At 40.8% G+C, this 22591-nt stretch overlaps 1 protein-coding gene across 1 annotated transcript in view; it reads right to left on the bottom strand.

Annotated features, from left to right (window-relative positions):
• The window catches only part of LOC120537063 (germ cell-specific gene 1-like protein), a 46908-nt gene that overhangs the window by 24233 nt on the left and 84 nt on the right, over positions 1-22591 (bottom strand). Inside the window, exons 2-4 of the mRNA XM_039765680.1 lie at positions 19937-22064; positions 11314-11625; positions 2026-2073 (exon numbers count right to left, since the gene is read on the bottom strand). Coding sequence (XP_039621614.1) covers positions 2026-2073; positions 11314-11599 — 334 coding nt within the window. The 5' untranslated portion in view covers positions 11600-11625; positions 19937-22064. The remainder of the gene's footprint in view (positions 1-2025; positions 2074-11313; positions 11626-19936; positions 22065-22591) is intronic.

Here is a 22591-nt window from a genome sequence, read left to right on the forward strand (position 1 = left end):
TGATGATGTCGCAAGAAACTCCGCCCCCCATGGCCATCGAACTCAACTCCATTACATTATATGGAGAAAAATAGGTTCCAGTTATGACCATTACGCATAGAATTTTCGAAATGAAACCTTCCCTACTTTTGTAAGTAAGCTGTAAGGAATGAGCCTGCCAAATTTCAGTCTTCCACCCACATAGTGAAGTTGGAGAATTAGTGATGAGTCAGTGAGTGAGTGAGTGAGTCAGTGAGTGAGTGAGTGAGTCAGTGAGTGCTTTGCCTTTTATTAGTATAGATATATATGCATACAAAGTGCAGAGTGCAGTGCAACTCAGCGCAAGAAAAGCTGAAATAACTAAAAAAACTAAAAACAAGTATTAACAATATGTATACAGTATTGCAAGACACTGGGATGTGCAGTGCCCAGCCTGATTAAGCTGAATTATCTATTCATGAGTTTGAAGGCCCATGGGGGGAAAAACTGTTCTTATATCTGCTTGGTTTGGCGTATATTAGTCTATAACACCTGGCCAATGGACAAAGTTCAAAAAGGTTCTGGCCTGGATGTGAGGGGTCGGTGATGATTTTCCCTGCCTGTTTCATGACTCTGGACTAATACAGGTTGGCAGACTGGCACCAATGATATTTTCGGCAGACTTGACTATTTGATGTAGCCTGTTTTTGTCCTGTTTTGTCAATAATCTGAACCACACTGCTATGGATGAGCTGAGAACAGACGCAACGACTGCTGTGTAAAACTAAATCAGCAACTGCTGTGGAAGGTTGAACTTCCTCAGCTGTTGCAGGAAGTACATTTGCTGTTGTGCCCTTTTTGTAATGGATCCTACATTTAAAGTCCCAGAAGATTATCGAACCCAAAAATGTTAAAGTTTACACAACTTTGAGAGCAGTGTTAAGTATGGAGAGGAGGGATAATATTTTAGGACCTCTCGTAAAACCCACTGTCAGCTCCACAGTTTAGTTCCAGATTGTTCTGGTTACACCAAAGGGCAAGGTGCTCAACCTCCTGTTCGTATGCAGACTCGTCACCATTCCTGATGAGCCCAATGATGGTTATGTCATCCACATCTAAGGATCCATCTATCAAACTTATCAAAGAGGTGCAGTCATTAGTGCAGAGGGAGATGAACAGGGGGGAGAGCACACATCCCTGGGCAGGGGCCGTGATCATTCTGCGATAGCAATTTGTGAGTTTCCCCAGTTTCACTTGCTCTCTCTTATTGGTTAGGGAATGTACATTTGCTCATTGGGCCAAAACGTATCCAAAGTGGTTTACACCGTTTCAGATACAATTAGTTACATTCTTTTTTTGTTTTATTCCAATAGGAGCACAGGTGGGTGAAGTGACTTGCTCAGGGTCACACATTTGAACAAACAACCTCAGGATTTGAAGTCCAAAGCCTTAACCACTGTGCCACTGCCTGCCTTACTACAACTAGCGATCCATTGAAAGGGAGATGAGTTTCGAGTAGAGGAGTTCTGGGATATTGCAAATAGTAGTTTTATTGATATTACAAATTTTAGTTTTTGAAATCCGTTTCCTTGTTTATTGAGTTTGAAATTTTGAAGTTAATATTTTGTTTAGACCTTTGACTTCAGTTCTTTGACAAATTAAACTTTATTTATCACGTAAAAATATACACACAGGACAATATGTAGTGAAATGCTTAGTTGCTAAGCTCCAAGACTGTGCACTAAAGAAGAATATAACAGGACAATAAATAATAAGAGAAACCTTTACAAATATTAATAGAAATCACCATGTTAAATGAGGACAATAGTATGCAGTACACCAGAATTACAAAACATGTGACAAACAATAAATTAACAATTTAAATAACAGAATCAACAACAGCGCATCATGCTGTTATAGATATTTTCTGTTTTAGTTTGAACTTTGGATTTTTAATTAGTGATATAGATTTTGTATTTTTAATTATTTTAATTATTAAATTTAGTTTTGGTTTGGTCTTCCATACTTGGGGTGATTCATAACACCAAACAGGGTTGTCTTTCTTACCTTTCTCCGTGTGAGGGGTAAGGTCAATGAAGCTCCTGCACTTTTCATCTGGAGACAAAACACAAGCCAACAGGAACAGCGTCAGTTCTTTGCTATTTTAGTAAAATCAAAAAACAACATTTATAGCTTGCAAAGCCTTTCCTATATAATAATACACATTTTTTTTTACAGTTTTCTTTTCAAACGGGGATAATTTATACATATGGTGACTGATAGTTATTTTAATATCAAAAGTCAATTTAATACAAATGATTCTAGATTTGTAAGGTCATTACTGTCAGGTATGCAGATTACTCAAGCGCTGTAAGGGGAAACTGCTTATAAAATCTGTAGTGCTTACAGTGAGAGGCAGTATATAAATCAAAGTGATTCAAATATTCTTCACTTTCTGAGTCTTTACAATCTGTACAACTCAGAGCGTAAAGGAAAGCAACCTCAGGGCTTTAAAAATATATATATATATGTATATGTATATATGTAAATGTGAAGAACGCTCATGGAACTGGCCCCCCAGTGCAACTGAAAGTGAAGCCAACACAGCGCAGTCACCTGTCTTTTCTGTACTCATGTGGGATAAATGACCTTCTGCTTTTTGAAAAACTGTAGCTGGCAGATTGTGATAACAGCATCAGAATTTGTCTACTTTTCATTTCCACCATTGGGAATCATAAATACGTAATGTTACGGTACAGCGTTGATGTCCTGGCTGAAGTTTATTTCTTGTTCTTTAATTTTTTGTGTTGTTATTTATATTTATTACCATTTTTTTAAATTATTACTAGCAGATTACCCAGTGGCTTCGCTCACTGAGTGGAAGGGAAAAATTTGTGGCTCTCATGAGGCAACGGCATTAATGACATCTGAAAAACACATCCCACGTGATTCAAATTTAACCCTCTGTGCTTGGCAGTACTCACACATGATGTGCATTTCTCCTATTGTAACTTTTGGATGTAGGAAATAATTTTTTTCAGTGTTATAACTGAATCCCTACATATACAGACCCTGACGCCTGCGTGACGTGGTAGCCTGTGAATACTGCATCCGTTGAATTCAATTCTGTTCAGCACGTTGTTCGGGTGTTTGTGAGGCCCTTAATTGTGATTGTCGTATACGTTGATCAGCGAGCCTGTGGGCCTTCTCTCTATATCTGCTTCTGTCTCACTTTCTCTGTGTAACCTGACTGGTATGGTCATACGTAATTTCCGTTTTAAACGCGAGTGCATTATAATATGTTCTGAGGTCATACGTAATTTCCATTTCAAACGCGAAAAGAATTTTATTCCACACGACTATGTTTTCATTCAAATATGCAGACATTCGCCTCTGTTTCTGCCTTCCATCCACACTTAAACAAAGACAATTGGAAGTGCTATCCAGAGTCGTTTATTTCTGAAAATGTAGCCTCAGTGTGATGGTGTGAATGGGTGAAAATGGATATTTTTGAAAATGCTAACCACACTCTGATTGTTTTGTGCTAATTATACGGTGCTTCCTTGATTAGATCTCACAAATTGTAACATCTCATTCCTTAACGTCTCACCCCTCACGGAAGAAAACCATTTTCGAACATGGCAGACACAGAGGACTTGCTTTCCATAGTGTTTCTCGTGTTGCTTACAAGTACTGCATGTATCTAAATTGCATTTTGAACAGACTGCACAAACGTCACTACAGTTCTAGCAGCATTACTGTCCCTTCAAGGATTTTTGTCCACAAAGGCGCACATGTCTGGTGTAAGCAAACGTTTACGTCATATCAGTGGTTTTAGTGTGGAGGGAGATACAGTTATCTAAAAAGGCACTTTGTCTTACCCCTTTGCTCCACAGTTTAAAATTACAAATCAAGCAATTCAGATGTGATTAAAGTGCATATTACATACTTTTAAGAGTGTTTACATACATTTCAGTGACACCATGTAGAAATGACAACACTTTTTTGACATGGTCCTATTATTTCAGGACACCATAATGTTTGGGAAATCGCAATGGCAGTTCATATTTAGGACTTTCTCGCATTTCCCTCACCTGCAATGACTGCTTGATGTCTGCGATTCATAGACATCACCAGGTGCTGAGGGTCTTTCTCTGGTGATGTTCTTCCAAGACTCTAATGCAGCCATCTTCAGCTCCTGCTTGTTTGTCCTCTTAAGTTTTCTCTTCAGCATATGGAAGGCCAGCTCAATTGGATTAAAATTGGGTGACTGGCTTGACCATTTTTTAGCTGTGAAAAAGTCCTGTTGTAGGATGAAGGCAATCCAGGGAGTTTGGAGGAATTTGTCAGAACTTGAGCAGATCAGATGTTTCGATACACCTCAGAATTCATTGTGCAGTTGCCATCAGCAGTTCTGTCATCAATGAAGAGAAGTGTGTCAGGACCCGTGGCAGCCATACATGCCCAAGCCATAACATCACCATTACCAAGTTTAACAGATGAGGTGGTCTGCTTTGGATCTTGAGCAGTTTTGTTTCATCGCCACACTTGGCTTTCGTCATCACTCATGCAGGTTCATCTTTGTCTCATCTGCCCACAAGACCTTTTTTTACAGAGTTCTGCGGGCTCTTTTCAGTCCTTTTTCACAAACTGTAAACTGTCCATCCTGTTTTTGTGGCTAACTAGTGGTTTGCATCTTGCAGTGTGGCCTCTGTATTTCTGTTCTTGAGGTCTTCTGCGGACAGTCATCTCTGACAGTCACATCTGCGTCCTGAAGACTGTTTCTGATCTGTCAGACAGGCGTTTGGGGCTTTTTCTTTACCATCGTGAGGATTCTTCTGTTGTCAGCAGTGTCTTCTGTACCTTGGCCTACCAGTCCCTTTGTGACTGCTGAGTTCACTAGTGTGTTTTCTCTTCTTAATGATATTCCACAGAGTTGATTTAGGTCACTCTAAGGTTTTACTGATGTCTCTTATGGTTGTATTTTTGTGTTTCAGCCTCATAATGGCTTCTTTGACTTTCACTGGCACTGCTCTCTCATCCTCTTGTTGAACAATGGCAACTACAAACTCCAAAGGGTAGACGTAAGCCGAGATATCTTATGAAGCCATGAAACCCACCTGAGGAATCACAAACACCTGGGACAACAATTGTCCAAATATCATGGTGCCCTGAAATGGGGTGACCATACAGAAAAAGTGCCATCATTTCTATATGGTGTGACCTGAAAGTTTTCAAATCCCCTTAAATGAAAGTCTGCAATGTGCACTTTAATCACAAACTCTGAATTGTTGGATTTGTAATTTTAAACAGTGGAGCAGACTGTGGGATAAATAAAAAAAAAATGTGTCTTTGTCTCAAACATCATGGCAGCCACTTTACTTTCATGATATTAAAACACCAGTGTAAAGTAGATTCATTTGGGTTTAAAAAACGTTTTCAACGACAATGTAATAATGTAGATGTAGCCTTAGACTGTAAAAGTGGTGTTTATGGGTTTTATTTGATTCTTGGTTTGATTTTTGTACTCATTTGGATTTCCTGGCTTTGACCCTTGGCTCAGGATTTTGTATCAGACTTGTCTGACTTTCTAGGTAAAACCTAATTCCTGTTTCTTTTTTCGTCTTGCCATTAGTTTTTTTTTTTTGTTATCTTGTGTTATCTCCTTAATAAACCTTACAAAATAAAGGAACTTGCATTGTTTTGTGTTGGATCAGAGGCTTCACTGTTTTTTTCTTCTTTGTTTTCGTGAATATTTGAGACCTTTATTGCTTAAAGGCCTGGAAGGCCTAGCAGTCTGCCGGTTGAGTTTGGGGCCAGGCTGCCCTTGTCACTCTTTATTACCAGGCTTCTTTTAACTTCAGCTATTGTCCAAATGACTTGAAATTTTGCACACTTACTCACTTCTGACGACAATACATGAATCAATAATCATTGTCACTAATTGATCAAATAATCCATGTTAATTAAGAAATTAAAATTTCATATGAAGAATAGTTATAGATTTCACCGATAGATGGTGCTAGTAATGGATAGAAAGGAAGTGTTAAAATATTGATTACTATAAAATTATACTATATTATATATTAAGTTGGACACATTATAAATATATATATATATATATATATATATATATACAGTAATCCCTCCTTGATCGCGGGGGTTGCGTTCCAGACCCCCCCGCGATAGGTGAAAATCCACGAAGTAGAAACCATATGTTTGTATGGTTATTTTTATATATTTTAAGCCCTTATAAACTCTCTCACACTGTTAACATTATTTAAGCCCTCTAGACATGAAATAACACCCTTTAGTCAAATGTTTAAACTGTGCTCCATTAGAAGACAGAGATGACAGTTCTTTCTCACAATTAAAAGAAAGCAAATATATCTTATCTTTAAAGGAGCGCCGTCAGGAGCAGAGAATGTCAGAGAGAGCGCTCGCAAAGAAAAGCAAACAATCAAAAAATCAATACATGCTTTTAAGTATACAGAAGCACCGCGATAAAGCGGCATTTTGTAGAGAGCGTCCGTGTCCTCTGTGCAAACAGCCCCTCTGCTCACACCTCCTCCGTCAGGCAGAGAGAGTGAGAAAGATAGAGAGAAGCAAACAAGCACCGCGTGGGAAGCATATCTTATAGAATTGAGGAGTTTTAGTTAATATGTAATACATGCTCTGATTGGGTAGCTTTTAAGCCAACCGCCAATAGCATCCCTTGTATGAAATCAACTGGGCAATCAAACTGAGGAAGCATGTAACCTAAATTAAAAGACCGATTGTCCACAGAAAGCGGCGAACCAGCGAAAAATCCATGATATATATTTAGATATGCTTACATTTAAAATCCGCGATAGAGTAAAACCGCGAAAGTCAAAGCGCGATATAGCAAGGGATTACTGTATATATATATATATATATATATATATATACAGTATATACATATATAAACATATATATACATATACATATATATATATATACAGTATATACATATATACATATATATATATATATATACTGCTCAAAAGAATTAAAGGAACACTTTTTAATCAGAGTATAGCGTAAAGTCAATGAAACTTATGGGATATTAATCTGGTCAGTTAAGTAGCAGAGGGGGTTGTTAATCAGTTTCAGCTGCTGTGGTGTTAATGAAATTAACAACAGATGCACTAGAGGGGCAACAATGAGATGACCCCAAAACAGGAATGGTTTAACAGGTGGAGGCCACTGACATTTTTCCCTCCTCATCTTTTCTGACTGTTTCTTCACTAGTTTTGCATTTGGCTACAGTCAGTGTCACTACTGGTAGCATGAGGCGATACCTGGACCCTACAGAGGTTGCACAGGTAGTCCAACTTCTCCAGGATGGCACATCAATACGTGTCATTGCCAGAGGGTTTGCTGTGTCTCCCTGCACAGTCTCAAGGGCATGGAGGAGATTCTAGGAGACAAGCAGTTACTCTAGGAGAGCTGGAGAGGGCCATAGAAGGTCCATAACCCATCAGCAGGACCAGTATCTGCTCCTTTGGGCAAGGAGGAACAGGATGAGCACTGCCAGAGCCCTACAAAATGACCTCCAGCAGGCCACTGGTGTGAATGTCTATGACCAAACAACCAGAAAGACTTCATGAGGGTGACCCAAGGGCCCCATGTCCTCTAATGGGCCCTGGGCTCACTGTCCAGCAGCATGCAGCTCGATTGGCATTCGCCATAGAATACCAGAATTGGCAGATGCACCACTGGTGCCCTGTGCTTTTTACAAATGAGAGCAGGTTCACCCTGAGCATGTGACAGAAGTGAAAGGGTCTGGAGAAGCCATGGAGAACATTATGCTGCCTGTAACATCATTCAGCATGAGCAGTTTGGTGGTGGGTTAATGATTGTCTGGGGAGGCATATCCATGGAGTGTCACACAGACCGCTACAGGCTTGACAAAGGCACCTTGGCTGCCATAAGGTATCAGGATGAAATCCTTGGACCCATTGTCAGACCCTATGCTGGTACAGTGGCTCCTGGTGCACGACAATTCCTGGCCTCATGTGGTGAGAGTATGCAGGCAGTTCCTGGAGGATGAAGGAATTGATACCATTGACTGGCCACCACACTTTCCTGACCTAAATCCAATAGAACACCTCTGGGACATTATGTTTTGGTCCATCCAATGCCACCAGGTTGCACCTCAGACTGTCCAGGAGCTCAGTAATGCCCTGGTCCAGATCTGGGAGGAGATCCCCACAACACCATCTGTCATCTCATTAGAAGCATGCACCGATGTTGTCAGGCATGTATACAAGAACACAGGGGCCATACAAAGTGCTGCGTACAATTTTGAGTTGCTGCAATTACATTTTGGGCAAAATGGACTAACCTGCCACATCATTTTTTCACTCTGATTTTTGGGCGTCTTTGAATTCAGGGCTCTGTAGGTTGATCATTTTCATTTCCATCAAACAATGTGGCATCCTTTCGTTCCTAACACATTACCCAGTCTATATCAGTATAGATATCCAGGAGGATTTCTTTTTCCCATTGAGATCTGATGTGTTTTCAAAGTGTTCCTTTAATTTTTTTGAGCAGTTTATATACATATATATATATATATATACATATATACATATATATATACATATATGTATACATATATACATACATATATATATATATACACACTAGCTGATTACCCCAGTGGCTTCGCTCACTGAGTGCAAGGGAAAAAAATAAAATGTAGTACTGTATATAAATTATTAAACAGTAAAACCTTAACATGTAAGAAGTAAAGATACATTGAGCAGTACTGGAGTAAATTTTAAAGGCGCTATAACCCAACAGGTAAGTAGCACTAACAGCAGCTTAAATGTATTTGGATCATCTCTCAGTAGAAGATCCCTTGTGAAAGGAGCTACAAGACCGCTGTGGTATAGAAATTACATATTCTATGCGATCCTGCAAATTTCTGCCTGACAACCTTGCACTACGTACCTGTGATTTAAGAGAAAAATTATTTTGTGAAATGTGGACGCTGCCCTTCCGTGCTTAACAGGTAGAAGGTCCAAACAATTCCCAAGTCAAAAACTTAACATGAAGAGGTCGGTACACCTTCTTAGATGTAAACCCTCCATCTTCTCAAAAGAATTTATCATAAAAGCATCCTTGAATGTTGCGGCATTTTAGTGGCCTGAACTCACCATAAGGGACAGTAAGTAGTCGTGAAGCACAATTTACAAAGAGAGTTTTGCTTCGATGGCGCAGATCACACTCATTTGCAATGATTTCCACTCTCCCAGGAGCCGATGGAGTACTCGAAGTGTCACAAACAGTGCGAGAAGAAAAGACGCCGCCCTAAACTGAGAAGCTCTCAACCTGGCAGAGCAGCCCGACCTTCCACACCTCCGAGCATCCACTTTGTTCTCATGACCCCTCGCCGCTGAAGGCAGTGTCATCTTCACATTGATTACAGCTCGGCGCAGTTAAAAAGTAGAAAGACGTAAAGCTGTTTTCCTCATCTCTTCTACTATCAAGTATTATGTTATAATGTGGAGGTTTTTGCGACAGTCACGTGGAGGAATAAATAAAACTTCACTGTCAGACGCACCTGGCGGCGAACAGCTCAGCGCTGGAGTCCAGAGAGGAGGGCTGGGAGAGGGCGACGTGGGGCACACTTCTATGTGATAGATCAGCGTGCTTGTGTATACTTCTTTTCAATATCAGTAAATCTCACACAAATAATAACAATTCATAAAGACGATATAAAAATGGCCTCCACAAATGAAGTGATTAGTTCCTGTATTATAATATGTTCTGTGGTCATACGTAATTTCCGTTTCAAACGCGAAAAGAATTTTATATATAAAGCTACTTTTTAAAAGCCATGCTTATATTAAGTTAAAAAGTGTACTATAAAGTAAAAAATATGTCTCTCATACATCACTCGTAAAATAAAAGGTGGGTGTGCTTTTCATCAATCAACATTCAAAAAACACTTCTTAAAATCTTAGCAAAAGCACCCACCCATATGTATGAGAGACATATTTTTTACTTTTTAACTTAATATAAGCGTGTTTTTTTTAAAAGTATTTATATACAGTATATATATATATATATATATATATATAGTTGAAGGATTTCACAGCCCATGAAAGGCAAGAAGAACTTCAGCAACTCATTAATGCCAATAAACACAAGTAACGGTGTATATTGGCAAGCATACAGTGCATAGAATGGAATGTTTTATTTGAATTGTGTCATATTTGCTCTGAGCCTGAAGACATTTTAGTATAAGAATATGTTTTAATAAGTGACTTAATTGCTTAGCTAGATGAGAAATATTTGCTAGAAACTGGGGGAACAACTGAGCTCGACTGCAGATGTTTATAAAGTTTATTTACTGAATATGAGCGAAACATCTGAGGCCGGCCTCAGGCGCAGACCACCTCTGGACGTGTCTTGAGGGAGGATTAGTGGCCTAATGTATTATTATTACGAGATTTGGTTTCGCTGTTTGAGAGGAGTGCAGTGCACAGATGCGACCTTCATTTTCCACCTATTATTCAATCTCATAATTCAGGTTACTTGCAGAAGAAAAAAAAAGAAAAAAATGTCTTCCCCTTTCTGTTTTCTTTTTATAGGCTGGTGCCACTAATGCACAATCTCTATTTTTTTTTGGCATAACCTTAATTGGAAATAAGCTCTTATATACTAATCATTAATCCCTAATTTTTTGATTCTGGCCCCCTCTAATCACCATCTGTCTAGAAGCAGTCTAAATAAGGGATAATATCAGGATCGATTTAATCCAACATGCTGAGTACAGAGATGGGAGAAAATGCGACTGGCAAAATTAAGTCAAACCGGAAAGAACAGGGTCAGTAGCTCAAGAATGATCTTTTATAAATATAGTTGACAAACATTTCTTCACTGCACATAACTGAAAATGAAGAACAGATTCAATTAGTTGGTCAAGTAGCTTTCATCTGCACTGCATTACAAGAGAAGGACTTCAGTTCAATAAAATAGTGAAATAGAATGTGGCGCCAAAACATCGTCTTAGCATTTATACCAAAAAAGAAATTAAAAATCAGGAAATCTACACTTCTGAATGTTCACAATTACAGCATTCTTCATATATGTCTTAACAGCATTATAGGCCCTCGGGCAAAGCGGTGCACTGGGGTCCCTACCTACACAACCACTCAGCAAGTTACACCATACATAAATTAGCATGAGGCCCCCAGGCAACGACCCCACGTGCTCATGCGTTAAGACGGCAGCATTATATATGGTCTGCCATCCAAGATAAAGCAATTGTCTCTCCTTTCCATTTCCACAGACCCCCTCATACGGTGCTAGCCTGCTTACCATTGCCGTAGATGTTTTCTTCGCAAGAGTGCCACAAGCCTGTGTGGAAGTAGGGGAAGACAAACCTGTCATCGCCCGTCTCCCAGGAGTACTGGATGTCAGCAGAGTTGGAGATGCCTGGGACAGGAATACAATTGGTGGTCTTCGTCAAGGTACAAAGGGGCTTTGGCACTTTCTGCTTTCCCTGGCACCAGTATGATGAAATGAGTGCAGTGGAGGACAGCACCAGAGCAGCCACGTTTAGCACTAGGGCCAGCAAAGCCCTGTGGTGACCTCGCAAGTCCATCAAGGCCCCCCGGTCACAACCAGCTTCTGAAACAGAAAAGAGGAAACTCAGAGTTGCTCAGAGAATTTTATTTGTCATTTATCTTTTTCACTCAATTTTATAGAGATAGTACTTCACCAAACCACTACCATTGAAAGAGAGCGAATAACAGAAATTAAAATGTAAGAAACAATAAAGACCAATACATACTAAAGGAATACTCCACTGAAAAATTATATATATATTTTTTTTACATTACCCCATATAGTTTAAACTGATGGCCAAGAAGAAATTGTTATCTCACGTTTTCATGCAAAATGGAGAGAAAAAAAGTGAATGATGTAACAGAAGCTAAGAGAGACCACTGCTGCACGAGGGCAAACAGTTAAACGCCATCCATGGAGGAAAGAGAAGGAAGAATTGTCACGTCAGTAGGCACACAACTTTGAAGATGCACTTTTATTGTTAAATATCCGCTTCTGACATAATCAGCTGTCACACACGTGCACATGGGGGACGCTTTACAGGCTCAAATTGTGTTACACATCAGCCAGACCAGGGGTTGGCACTCTCACGTGATCCCCTCTCCTCTTGCTCTTCTGCAGTTCAGCCAAATACCCTGCCTCTCAATGACATTATCACCGGTCCCTCCACTGTTGACATCATTTAAGCTACCCAGAATCCACCTTCCTACCACATCAGTTTCTGTTCCGGCCACCCTGACTCCACCTCTTCTTCCTACCCACCATATTTATATACAGTCGGACCTCGCTAAATCGAACTCAAAGAGACCAGAAAAAAAATTTGACTTACGGAGTTTACGAGTAAGGGAAAACAGCGTAATAGGCACGGGTTAATCAAGCACATTATTTTTCCGGCTTAATTATTATACAGTATAACCATTTATTATATTGTCATTTTATACGTATACATGTAGGCTACATACCGGTACATCAGCACTTCCTGATTGGGGGTGCCAGAATCCATCGAGGAAGAAAAATGAAAAACATTATTTGCACAAAATCTTAATTTATTTATCCATTCCTAAATAATTAAATAGGCAGGCTATTTCGTATCAGTGCAATACACTGCTTGTTAAAATGGATGACTTCCGCTCTTACGTGCACTTAGTGCTGCGTGGGAATTATGAACTATCATATGAACTCATATTTTTTCATACTTCTTCTCAAACCAAGGGGGTGTGAAATCAGCCTCGTTCGTCACAGGGGGTGCGAGGGTAAAATGAATCGGGAAGCGCTACGGTACATGCATCTACAGTATGTCCTATCGAACAGTGCAATGAAACAGGTTACCTTTAGAGAAAAAAGTCTGTTAACTTCGTTTGGAGTCGATGTGCCGATGCATTTCGCTCGACAATCTCCTCAATGGACCGAAACACATTTTCCTCAAGATCCGGTGCATTGAAGACGTCATCAGGACTGTAATCTTGAACAATTTCTGGCAGTTTCTGTATCCAATGACTGCAATCTTCTTCTGTCACTTGCGCACTTTCGCCACATAGCCTATTAAACACAATTCCGTGTCTTTTCTTGAATTTTTCCAGCCAACCATTGCTGGCTTTAAATTCTGAATGGCCCAACTCTTTGGCAAATTCTTCTGCTTTTGCTTGCAAAAGCTTCCCGTCAATAGCAACGTTCCTATCCCTCGCTTGCACAAACCACTTCAAAATGCATTGTTCAATGACGGGATACTCACATTCCCTCATCCTCTTCTGATGGCCACATGACTTCTCACTGTACAGTTTCAAAATCTTTTCTTTTTCTTTCAGAAAAGTGGAGAGCGTACTTGTGGGAATGCCGAATTGCTTTGCAATTTCCACTTTCTTCTTGTCGCCCTTTTCGATGGCTCTGATGATGGTAACTTTTTCCCCGATTGACAACGTTTTAAGCTTACACTTACCAGTTGCCATTTTCGGGGCAAGTACCGTACGGCAGACTATGGAGAAGCACACAGACACAAACACTATTCAAGGCTCCTCCCGACAAGAGACTGACAAAGGTGAAGGGAAAATGGGTTAAAAACGTCTTTCTTGAGACAATTTGGAAATTCCAGACACCACCCGGTTGGTAATGACTCATGGAGCACCGATGGGAAGCGGATTATTCCAGCCACTCCCTTTAGTTTTTGGACATTTTTGGTCTCAAAATAGACGTCCTACCCTCAGAGAGTCGCTTAATCCCTTGTTGAATGCATTAAGATAAGACTTTGCGTTCCTTTTCTTGGTTTTCTGGACCACGTGTTCTGAAATGTAGCCTCAAAATAATAACCTAAAGGCCATAGAAAATTCGACTAACGGAGGTTGGGACCCGAAAAGGTTTCAAGTTGAGGAGATCTAAATACATTGGTCTTATGGGAATTCGGCCGGAGACTAACGAGCAATTCGACATTGGCTCACATAAAGATGGGTTTCTTTTCTTTTGCTGATTTTTCAGTAGACAGGGTGGCCAACCCCAAACTTTTTTCTGTCTGCTGCCTAATTTTTATCACAGAGCGAACGCCAGAAACAAGATGCTAAAGCCTCGTGGGACTGACCTGATGAACTGAAGAACTGCCTCTCGCCTTCAGTCATTGGTCAAGAGTCCTGTCTTCAATATTTTAGCATAAATGCTTGTGTTTTGTGCATCGGACTGGATGACTGGCATGCGGATTAGGTGATGCAAGTTAACGGGAGATTTGTTTTACTCTTTATTTATCTCCACATTTTTCACATCTTTTCATGTTGTACATCATTGATCACTATGGACTTTTACTATAACACAACCTCTTTTCTCTCCATTCTACATGAAATCATGAAATTAAAAACTTTTCTCAGAATCCACTACAAAGTACATGTGGTAAGTAATATATGAAATAAAAGTCTCACTCCTTTAATGTACTCAATGACAATGACCTCCCCTTATACTGTATGCTGTAAGGAAACCTGCTCGTTATTTTTTTTTTCTTCTTTTTAACATCATTAATAGTGAAAAATGACCTGACCGGTTTTACACGTGAAACTTGACACGATGGCCACCAGTAGACAGTTTGGCCAAATGTAACACATGACTGGGTTTAACTAAATGTCTGTCAAATACCGCAAACAATTTATGTCACTTTACACTGCATTCTGATTCTTCATGAGAGAATAAAGGACTGGCTACAAGAAAATGTGTATATTGACTCCCCTGGTGATTCATAATCTGTCAGAAGAAGATGACAACATTGCATTCATATCACAAGATACTTTACACAGGGAGCAGGGAACCACTCCAAGGACCTCCAATGTGCAGCCTCCACCTGGAGGATGTGACGACAGCCATTTTGAGTCAGTACATTCACCACACATTAGCTGTTAGGTGAACATGAAGTGGTCAGAAAGACAGCCAAGAAGATGATTAGGGACTCAGAATGACCAGGCCATGGTCTTTACAAAGGATGCCCAGCAAACTTTTATGACCATAGAGAGTCAGGACCTCAGCTTTACGTGTCTCATCTGAAGGACAGCACCATTTTTGCAGCCCAGTGTCCCTGTTGCTGCACTGGAGCACTGGGATCCAGACACAGACCCCAGGGTAAGCGCCCCCTGCTGGCCTCATCAAACTGTCTTCCAGTAGCAACTCAATGTTTACTTTACTGGTGCCCCACACAAGTACTGGCGAGGCCTGAACATGCTTAGATCATAAAGGTTAACACTTCATGGATAATACAGTGGATCTGGAAAATATTCAGACCCCTTCACTGTGTGCACACTTTATAGTGTTGAAGAATTTGTTTTAAATTGATACACTTGCAATTTTTGCGTATCACTCTCCACTCAATAACCCAAAACTTCTAAACAAAAACATGCTTTTAGATAGATGTACAAATTTATTAAAAATTAACAACCAAAATCTCTCATTCATTTAAGTATTCACACCCTTCATTCTGTCCTTTATAGAAGCTCCTTTGGCATCAATGGCAGCTCTGAGTCTTCTTCAGCTGGGCACACCTGGATTTGGGCAGTTTACCCCACGGTTCCTGGCAGATCCTCTCAAGCTCCATTCGATCGGATTGGCAGTGTTCTGTGAGGTTTAAACCTGGGCTTTGACTGGACCACTCAAAAATGTGCCCTGAAGTCACTCCAGCACCATCTTGGGTGTATGCTTCAGGTCATTGGAATGCCCTGTCTGAGGTCATTTGCACACTCAAGGACAGCTTTGTATTTGACTGCAGTCATCCTTCCTTGAATTCTGACCACTCTCCCTGACCCTGCCGCTGAGAAGCACCCCCACAGTATGGTGCTGCCACCATCATGCTTCACTGTAGGGATGGGAATAAGTAGGGGATGAGCAGGGCCTGGTCTTCACCAGACATAGTGCTTGGAGTTCTACCCAAAGAGTTTTTTTGTCTCATTAGGCCACAAATCTTTTTCCTCATGTGCTCAGAGCCCAAGTGGACTGCCATATGCCTTTTACTCAAGAGTTGCAGTTGTCTAGCCACTCTACTATAAACATCTGCTTGATGGAAGGATGCTGAGATGGTTGTTGCTCCAAAATGTTCTCCCATCTCAGCAGAGGATTTTTTAAAGTTTTGCTAGACTGACCAAGGGTCTTCTTGCCTGGTTATTCAGTTTGTCCAGGTGGCTAACTCTAGGAAGATTCCTGGTGGTTCCAAACTACTTAAGTTTCAAAATTATAGAGGCTATTGTGACCCTGGGGACACTCAAAGCTTTAGAAATGGTTTCATCTCCTTGTCCTGATCTGTGCCTCACCATAATTTGATCATGGAGGTCTAGAGAGAGTTCCTTGGATTTCACGGCTTGGTTTTTGACCTGACATCATGTGCAAATTGTTGGATTTTCTCTACGCAGGAACACGTGTGCCGTTCTAAATGATGTCCAATCTATTCAGTTTTCCACAGGTGGACACCAGTCATATTCTAGAAGTGGAGAATTAAAATAAACAGGACTACCTGACCACAGTTTGGATTGCCACAAGAAAGAGTCTGACATACTCCTATGAATGAGAGTTTTAGGTCTTTGATTAAAATGGCAGATGTATCCATTTCAAATGAAACCTACAGAACAAGACAAGTGTTCAGAAAGTGGAGGGGTTGAAATACTTTCTGAATTCAGTGTATATTTAGTCCTTTAAAATGACAAACACTACACACGTCACAACCATGTGTGAAGTAGGCAGTTGTCCATGGTGGAATAGTACTCGGGGGGGCATGTGATATAGCGGGTCCATGGCTCCAAACGAATGGCCAGTTTTAATAAATGATCCATTTGGCCGTGTCAGGTCTCTATGGGGAGTTAATGAGGTAGTTGGGGCGCGATTGTTCTCAAGTGCTTCACTGGCTTCCTGTGGTGCGTGATTGAGACACTGCGCCCATGGAGCCGTATAAGTACGGGCCTGCACAAGAGATTGAGAGGGAAAAGAAAGCAAAGGAACAAGATAGAAGGAGGTTAAAGGAGGAGGAGAGAGAGAGAGAGAGATAGAGAGAGAATACTTGAGCAAAGACATGCAGTTAGAACAAGAGTCCTGGCGGGATGTAAGGCCGACACTCGGGGAGGATGGATTGGGTCACTCCTGCTGAGCTTTTCAGAGGAGCAGGAGTGACCAGGATCATGGACGGCTCTCCATGTAAGGCCGAGTCGGGAGGCTTGGTAGGTTGAACCACAGCATGAGCACCCTGGCCGTTGTGGACCGGAGTCTCGGTGGGGTGAGTGAGCTGTACATAGCCAGCTACCGGACCAGTTGAGAGTCAGTTGCACCTGCGGATAGGCAGACTCCCCTGTTGCAAGGCCTGTATGGGAGAAGCAGGGGAGCCGCCATTTAAAAGGAGAAGGCTTCAGGTTTTTATAAAGGACAGCTTCCAGCCAGTATTTTAACCTCGTTTTAAAGGATTTGCTCATTATGCATTTTAACCGCCACTTGTCACCTGTTTTTTTAAGGATTTATTTATGGACTGTTTTTGTACAATGCACTTTATTGGGGAACATTTGTTTTGATTTTTGTTAATAATAAAAGCACGGGACGCTTTTGCACCATGCCCTTGCTTCCAGTGTGATTTGTCTTCATCTGCCAGCTCATCCGGTTACTTTACCGATGTTGCTGGGTTCAAGAGGCTCCCAAAACTGGAAGAGGGGGCATGGAGCAGGACATACACCATCATAGGGCCGCATTTTGTCAGCTATAATTGCTGTAGGTATTGGCATCTGGATGGCATAGCTTAAGACGCCACATTTTCTGATCTGACAAGTTTGAGTCACTTGAATCTCCAAGATAGTCTAATTGAGAATTTGAGACTGGACTTGCCAAAAGCTGCTCACTCCTCGCAATCTCCATTCTACCTGGCAGAGCTTTTGCTGTTTTGCGAAGGAAGAACGGGGAGAAATGTCAATGTCCAGATGTGCAAAGCCGAGAGTGACCACTGCACACAGACTGAGGGGCTGTCACGGCTATCCAAGGTGGATCTACTAAATAATGGCGTGAAGCGGGTGAAAACATATGTGATCAATTAATTTGTGTTTTATAGTTAATTTAGACTACTTTGCAGAAATCTGTGTTCACTTTGACATTAAAGAGTCATTTTTCTGTTGATCAATCTCAAAAAAACACAAATTAAATCTGCTGTGATTCAATGTTGTGTAACAGTACAATGTGAAACTTACAAATGGTGAATACTTTTTATAGGCCCTGTATATGAAGAATTTAAAATACCACCTGAACAGCAGCAGTTTGTAATTTATGTCAAACGGGGAAGGACTCTGCACACAGTCACTGATCCAGTCTTCAGAGCTTCAAGTCACCAGCTGATCACTTTTCTCGGAGTGAGGCGTCTCACTTTTGTAAAATGAAACAGGAAAGCTGTAAACAGATATTGACACACTTTACAACCCACTGTACGCTTGTTTAGCTCACTCTGCACATACCTCATAGATCTACACTCTGTGACCAAAAGTATGTGGACGCCACTCCAAATTATCGAGTTCCAAGTGTTTTATTGTTAACAGGTGCACAAACCCCCAAGAATTTAGCCATGCAATCTCCACTGACAGACTGGCAGTGAAATGGGTTACTGCAGAGCTCACATAAATCATGAGGCATCAGGCAGACAAGACTCTGTTCTGCTTGTAAGGCCAAAAACACCTATTTTCCTTTTTCCTTGTAGCTCAATTATATGTACTGTACTTGCGAGTGAGCCCTCAACTCTGGCGTGTACACAAGTCCACCCCTACGAATAAAGCTAAAATTCAAACCTGTCTGGTTTAACTGGGGTGAGCACTAGACAGTTGGACCGAGTCACTGAGGAGGATGTCAAAATACACAAGTGCTGATGACGGGAGTGCATTGCAACTGCCTCTGTCTTGCTAAGGTTAAGTAAATAAAATCTGCAAGAGAAAACGTATGAAAATAAGTCATGTAATGAGTCTTTAGACTTCTTATTTTTGAAGCTGCCTCACAGTGGGGTGGTGTTTTGTTTTTTATGTATGTCCTGAAAAACTGTGAAAAAGTTAGAACACTTTGCAGAGATCTGTTTTCACTTTGTCATTAAAGTCTTTTACTGTTGATCAGTGTCAAAAAAAGACAAATTAAATCCATGATTTAATGTTTGTGATATGTGGTCCATGGTGCTGTGCAGACTTTATAAATAAATAATCGAGTCTCGAGAACATGCAGGCTCTGAATGGGCGTAGATGTGTGCATGATGGCGCTGCTCCAGGGTTAACTGTGGTGCTTGGCCAATTCGTATAGAAATGCAGAAGGACCTGATTGGGGAGTATAAAGGAGCCCACAGGACAGGGGGAAAAAGAGAAGCAACAAAGATAGAAAAGGAAAGACAGAGGGTAAAAATGTGAGAAAGAACAAACGAGAGGCAGGGTCGAGACAGTGTCTGTGCTACAAGAATGGAGGTCAGGGGTCGAGGAGCCTGGGGCTGAAGATGGGTGCTCCTACTGAACAATGCAAGGGAGTAGGAGTGGCCCGATATGCGGGGTCTCCTGCGGACATCAAGGGACCGGCAGTGGGAGGTGTGTGTGCAGCTCAGGGATGTCAACAGACTGGCAATGGGGACTAGAGCCAGGTATTGACGGATGACTGCAGCTGTCCTCGTGCTGCAAGATCCTGTGTGGGGTAAGCTGAGGAGATGTCAGGTTTAAAAGGAAGCATTGGGGCTCAAGAGATTTTAAAGAGCTGTCTCTGGATTTAGACTTTTTAACCTCGATTTTATGGTTATTTATTGAATGGATTAAAACCTTTACAGTCCTTTAATATTATGGATTTACTTATATATTGAAGACTTTGAATCACTGCACTATTTTCACTTTGTTCTGAATTTCTTTTTACTAAAAGCACTGACACTCTTTACACCCACCCTTTGCTGTAAGTTTGTGTCCTCATCTGCCCAGCTCATCTCAGTCTATGACCATCGACGGTCTAGGGTTGAAGAGGTGCCCAAACGCAACTGGACCACCACAACGTTGTATAACAAAAAAAAAAAGGGGAAAACGTTCAAGAGGGTGAATACGTTTTAAAGGCACTATATATAAACATCACTGACCAAACTGCACTTAAGGACTGCTGAACTGCTTTTGTGACTGGGGGAATGTAGCGAAAACAACATTACAATGAAGAACATGAATACAAGTACAAATAAATGATTTAAAGTAGGTATTTATGATGCATCACAGTTGTGATTTGTTTCGCACATTGGTCTGTAATTCACAACTGTACATTACAACAGCCAGTGTCAAACTCTTATAGCATTAAAGTAACCATTAAAGGTGTATATAAGGAAAAAATATATTTTCATATGTACGAGGGGGGACCCAAAAGAAACGAGACTTGTCTCCGTGTGGCTGAATGGCGAGTGGAGGGGGTTGGATCAAGGTCAGTGCTTGTTCTCTCATCCCTCACTGGTCAGTAGCCAGGCGGACGCCTCTGTGAAACGATCTCACATGTCACGCAGTCATTGTTTTTAGAAGCTGTTCTGGCGACCCTGTTGAAATTGTGGTGTCGAATTTCACAGACCAAAGAACTTGTTTGAAGTTTTGTTTTCTACTTGGCAAAACACCAACAGAATTGTTCCAAATGCTTCAGATGGCTTTCAAAGAAGAAGCTCTGAGTCGAGCAAGAGTTTTCGAATGGTTTTTGTGCTTCAAAAATGGACATTTAAGCAGCGAGGATCAACCCCATTCTGGATGCCCTTCAAGCAGCCGGAATGATGAAAATATTGCAAAAATCTGTGAAAAAGTAAATGAAGACTGTCGTTACACAACTGACAAGTTGTCAGAAGCTACAAGAGTAACATGGAGCTCAGTTCTGCACGTTTTGACTAAAGACCTGAGCATGAGGCGTGTTTCGGCCAAATTTGTCCACCCCCCTTCTGCTAGCAGAACACTCGACTCAATGTGTGCAAAGATTTGAAAATGGAGCTTGAAAGTGACCCAGACTTTTGTCCAGGGTCATAACAGATAATGAGAGTTGAGGTTACGAGTATGAACCTAAAACAAAACAAGCATTGAACCAGTGGAAGAATCCTGATTCACCAAGGCCCAAAAAAGCCAGACGGGTGAGATTGAACATGAAAACGATGCTGATTTGTTTCTTTGACATTAGAGGCATTGTGCACAAGGAATTCATTCCAAGGGGCCAGATGGTCAACCAAGAGTACTATCCAGGGGTCTTAAGATGGCTGAGAGATTGCGGAGGACAAGACCGATATTGTGGCAGTCGGTCGAATGGTTCCTTCACCATGACAATGTCCTGGCACACACAGTGTTGTGAATTTGCCAGTTTTTGAATAGTCAGGGCATGACACTTGTACCCCCACCCACCTTACTCACTGGGGTTGGCCCAATGTGACTTTTTCTGGTTCTCCAGAATGGAAAGGTACTTGTAAGGGTGCCAATTCAACAGTGTGGACAAGTGTGTGTCTTCCAATGGAGAGTACATTGAAGGAGATTAGTAGATTTTTTGAAATATTTTAAATAAAATGAATGCTTTTGAAAAAGTCTTGTTTTTTTTGGGTCCCCCCTCGTATGATACTGTATAGCACTGCAGCTTTCTTGTGTAATACTGCTTGTTATACACAACAAATATAAACTCCTTGTTGGTGCTCTGAATACACCCCATGTCACATCACTTAAACTAGCATGGCCTCACACAATCACGCTCACGTTTAAAGGAACGATATGTGGGACCAGTCCAGCGTCATCTTGCAGTTTCTTCATGATGTTAAGTTAAAATTGAGCACCAGAGCATCAACGCTATCTGACATCAGTTTCTACAAACAGGATATCAATTAAAACAAAGAAATACCTAACAATAAACCCAAAAAAAAAATGTTAAAATAAACAATTGAAAAACATACAACATACAAAATCACATTAAAACAAATATTAAAATACCTAAAAGCATTCCTCCGTTTTATGACTGCCCTGTCTACTTCATGCCCTTGGAAAGCTAAAGCCTGTCTCAGTATTAAACAGACAGTAGTCGGCCTGAAAAGGACACATCATAAGTCATAAGAAAATGGCATCAGACATGGATATCAGAGTAAATCAACATTCAAAGAGAAAACTTCATAGAAGTGAGCTTACATTACATTGAAAAACATTATTAATTATTCATAAATACAGCTTGGAAACAGATATCGCCAGGATACTGCCACTGAATTCAGGTTCAGAAACAGCCAGTGGTTAGCAGGATTTACAGTAAATACTTTTAAAATGTGCCTGTAATAATGCAGTCAGTCACCACTGTCCTGGTACAAAACTGTATGCATTTCACAGAAAGCTGCCAGTTTTCAATCTTGCTGCACTTTAAAGTATGGGAAATAATAAAAGTCATTTTAAATCATGGCAATATTGAGAATGAATGCCAGAACACACACTGGATTTTTGAAACGTTGAGCTTATTCATCACAGACTCTACGGCTTTGCTATGACAGGCATTATAACTAACAAATCAATTTTCCTTTTATCTGCCACTAAAGGATATCCATGGATGAATCCCCATTCCCAACACT

Source organism: Polypterus senegalus, chromosome 10 (assembly GCF_016835505.1).
Source record: "Polypterus senegalus isolate Bchr_013 chromosome 10, ASM1683550v1, whole genome shotgun sequence".
Classification (NCBI taxonomy): domain Eukaryota; kingdom Metazoa; phylum Chordata; class Cladistia; order Polypteriformes; family Polypteridae; genus Polypterus; species Polypterus senegalus.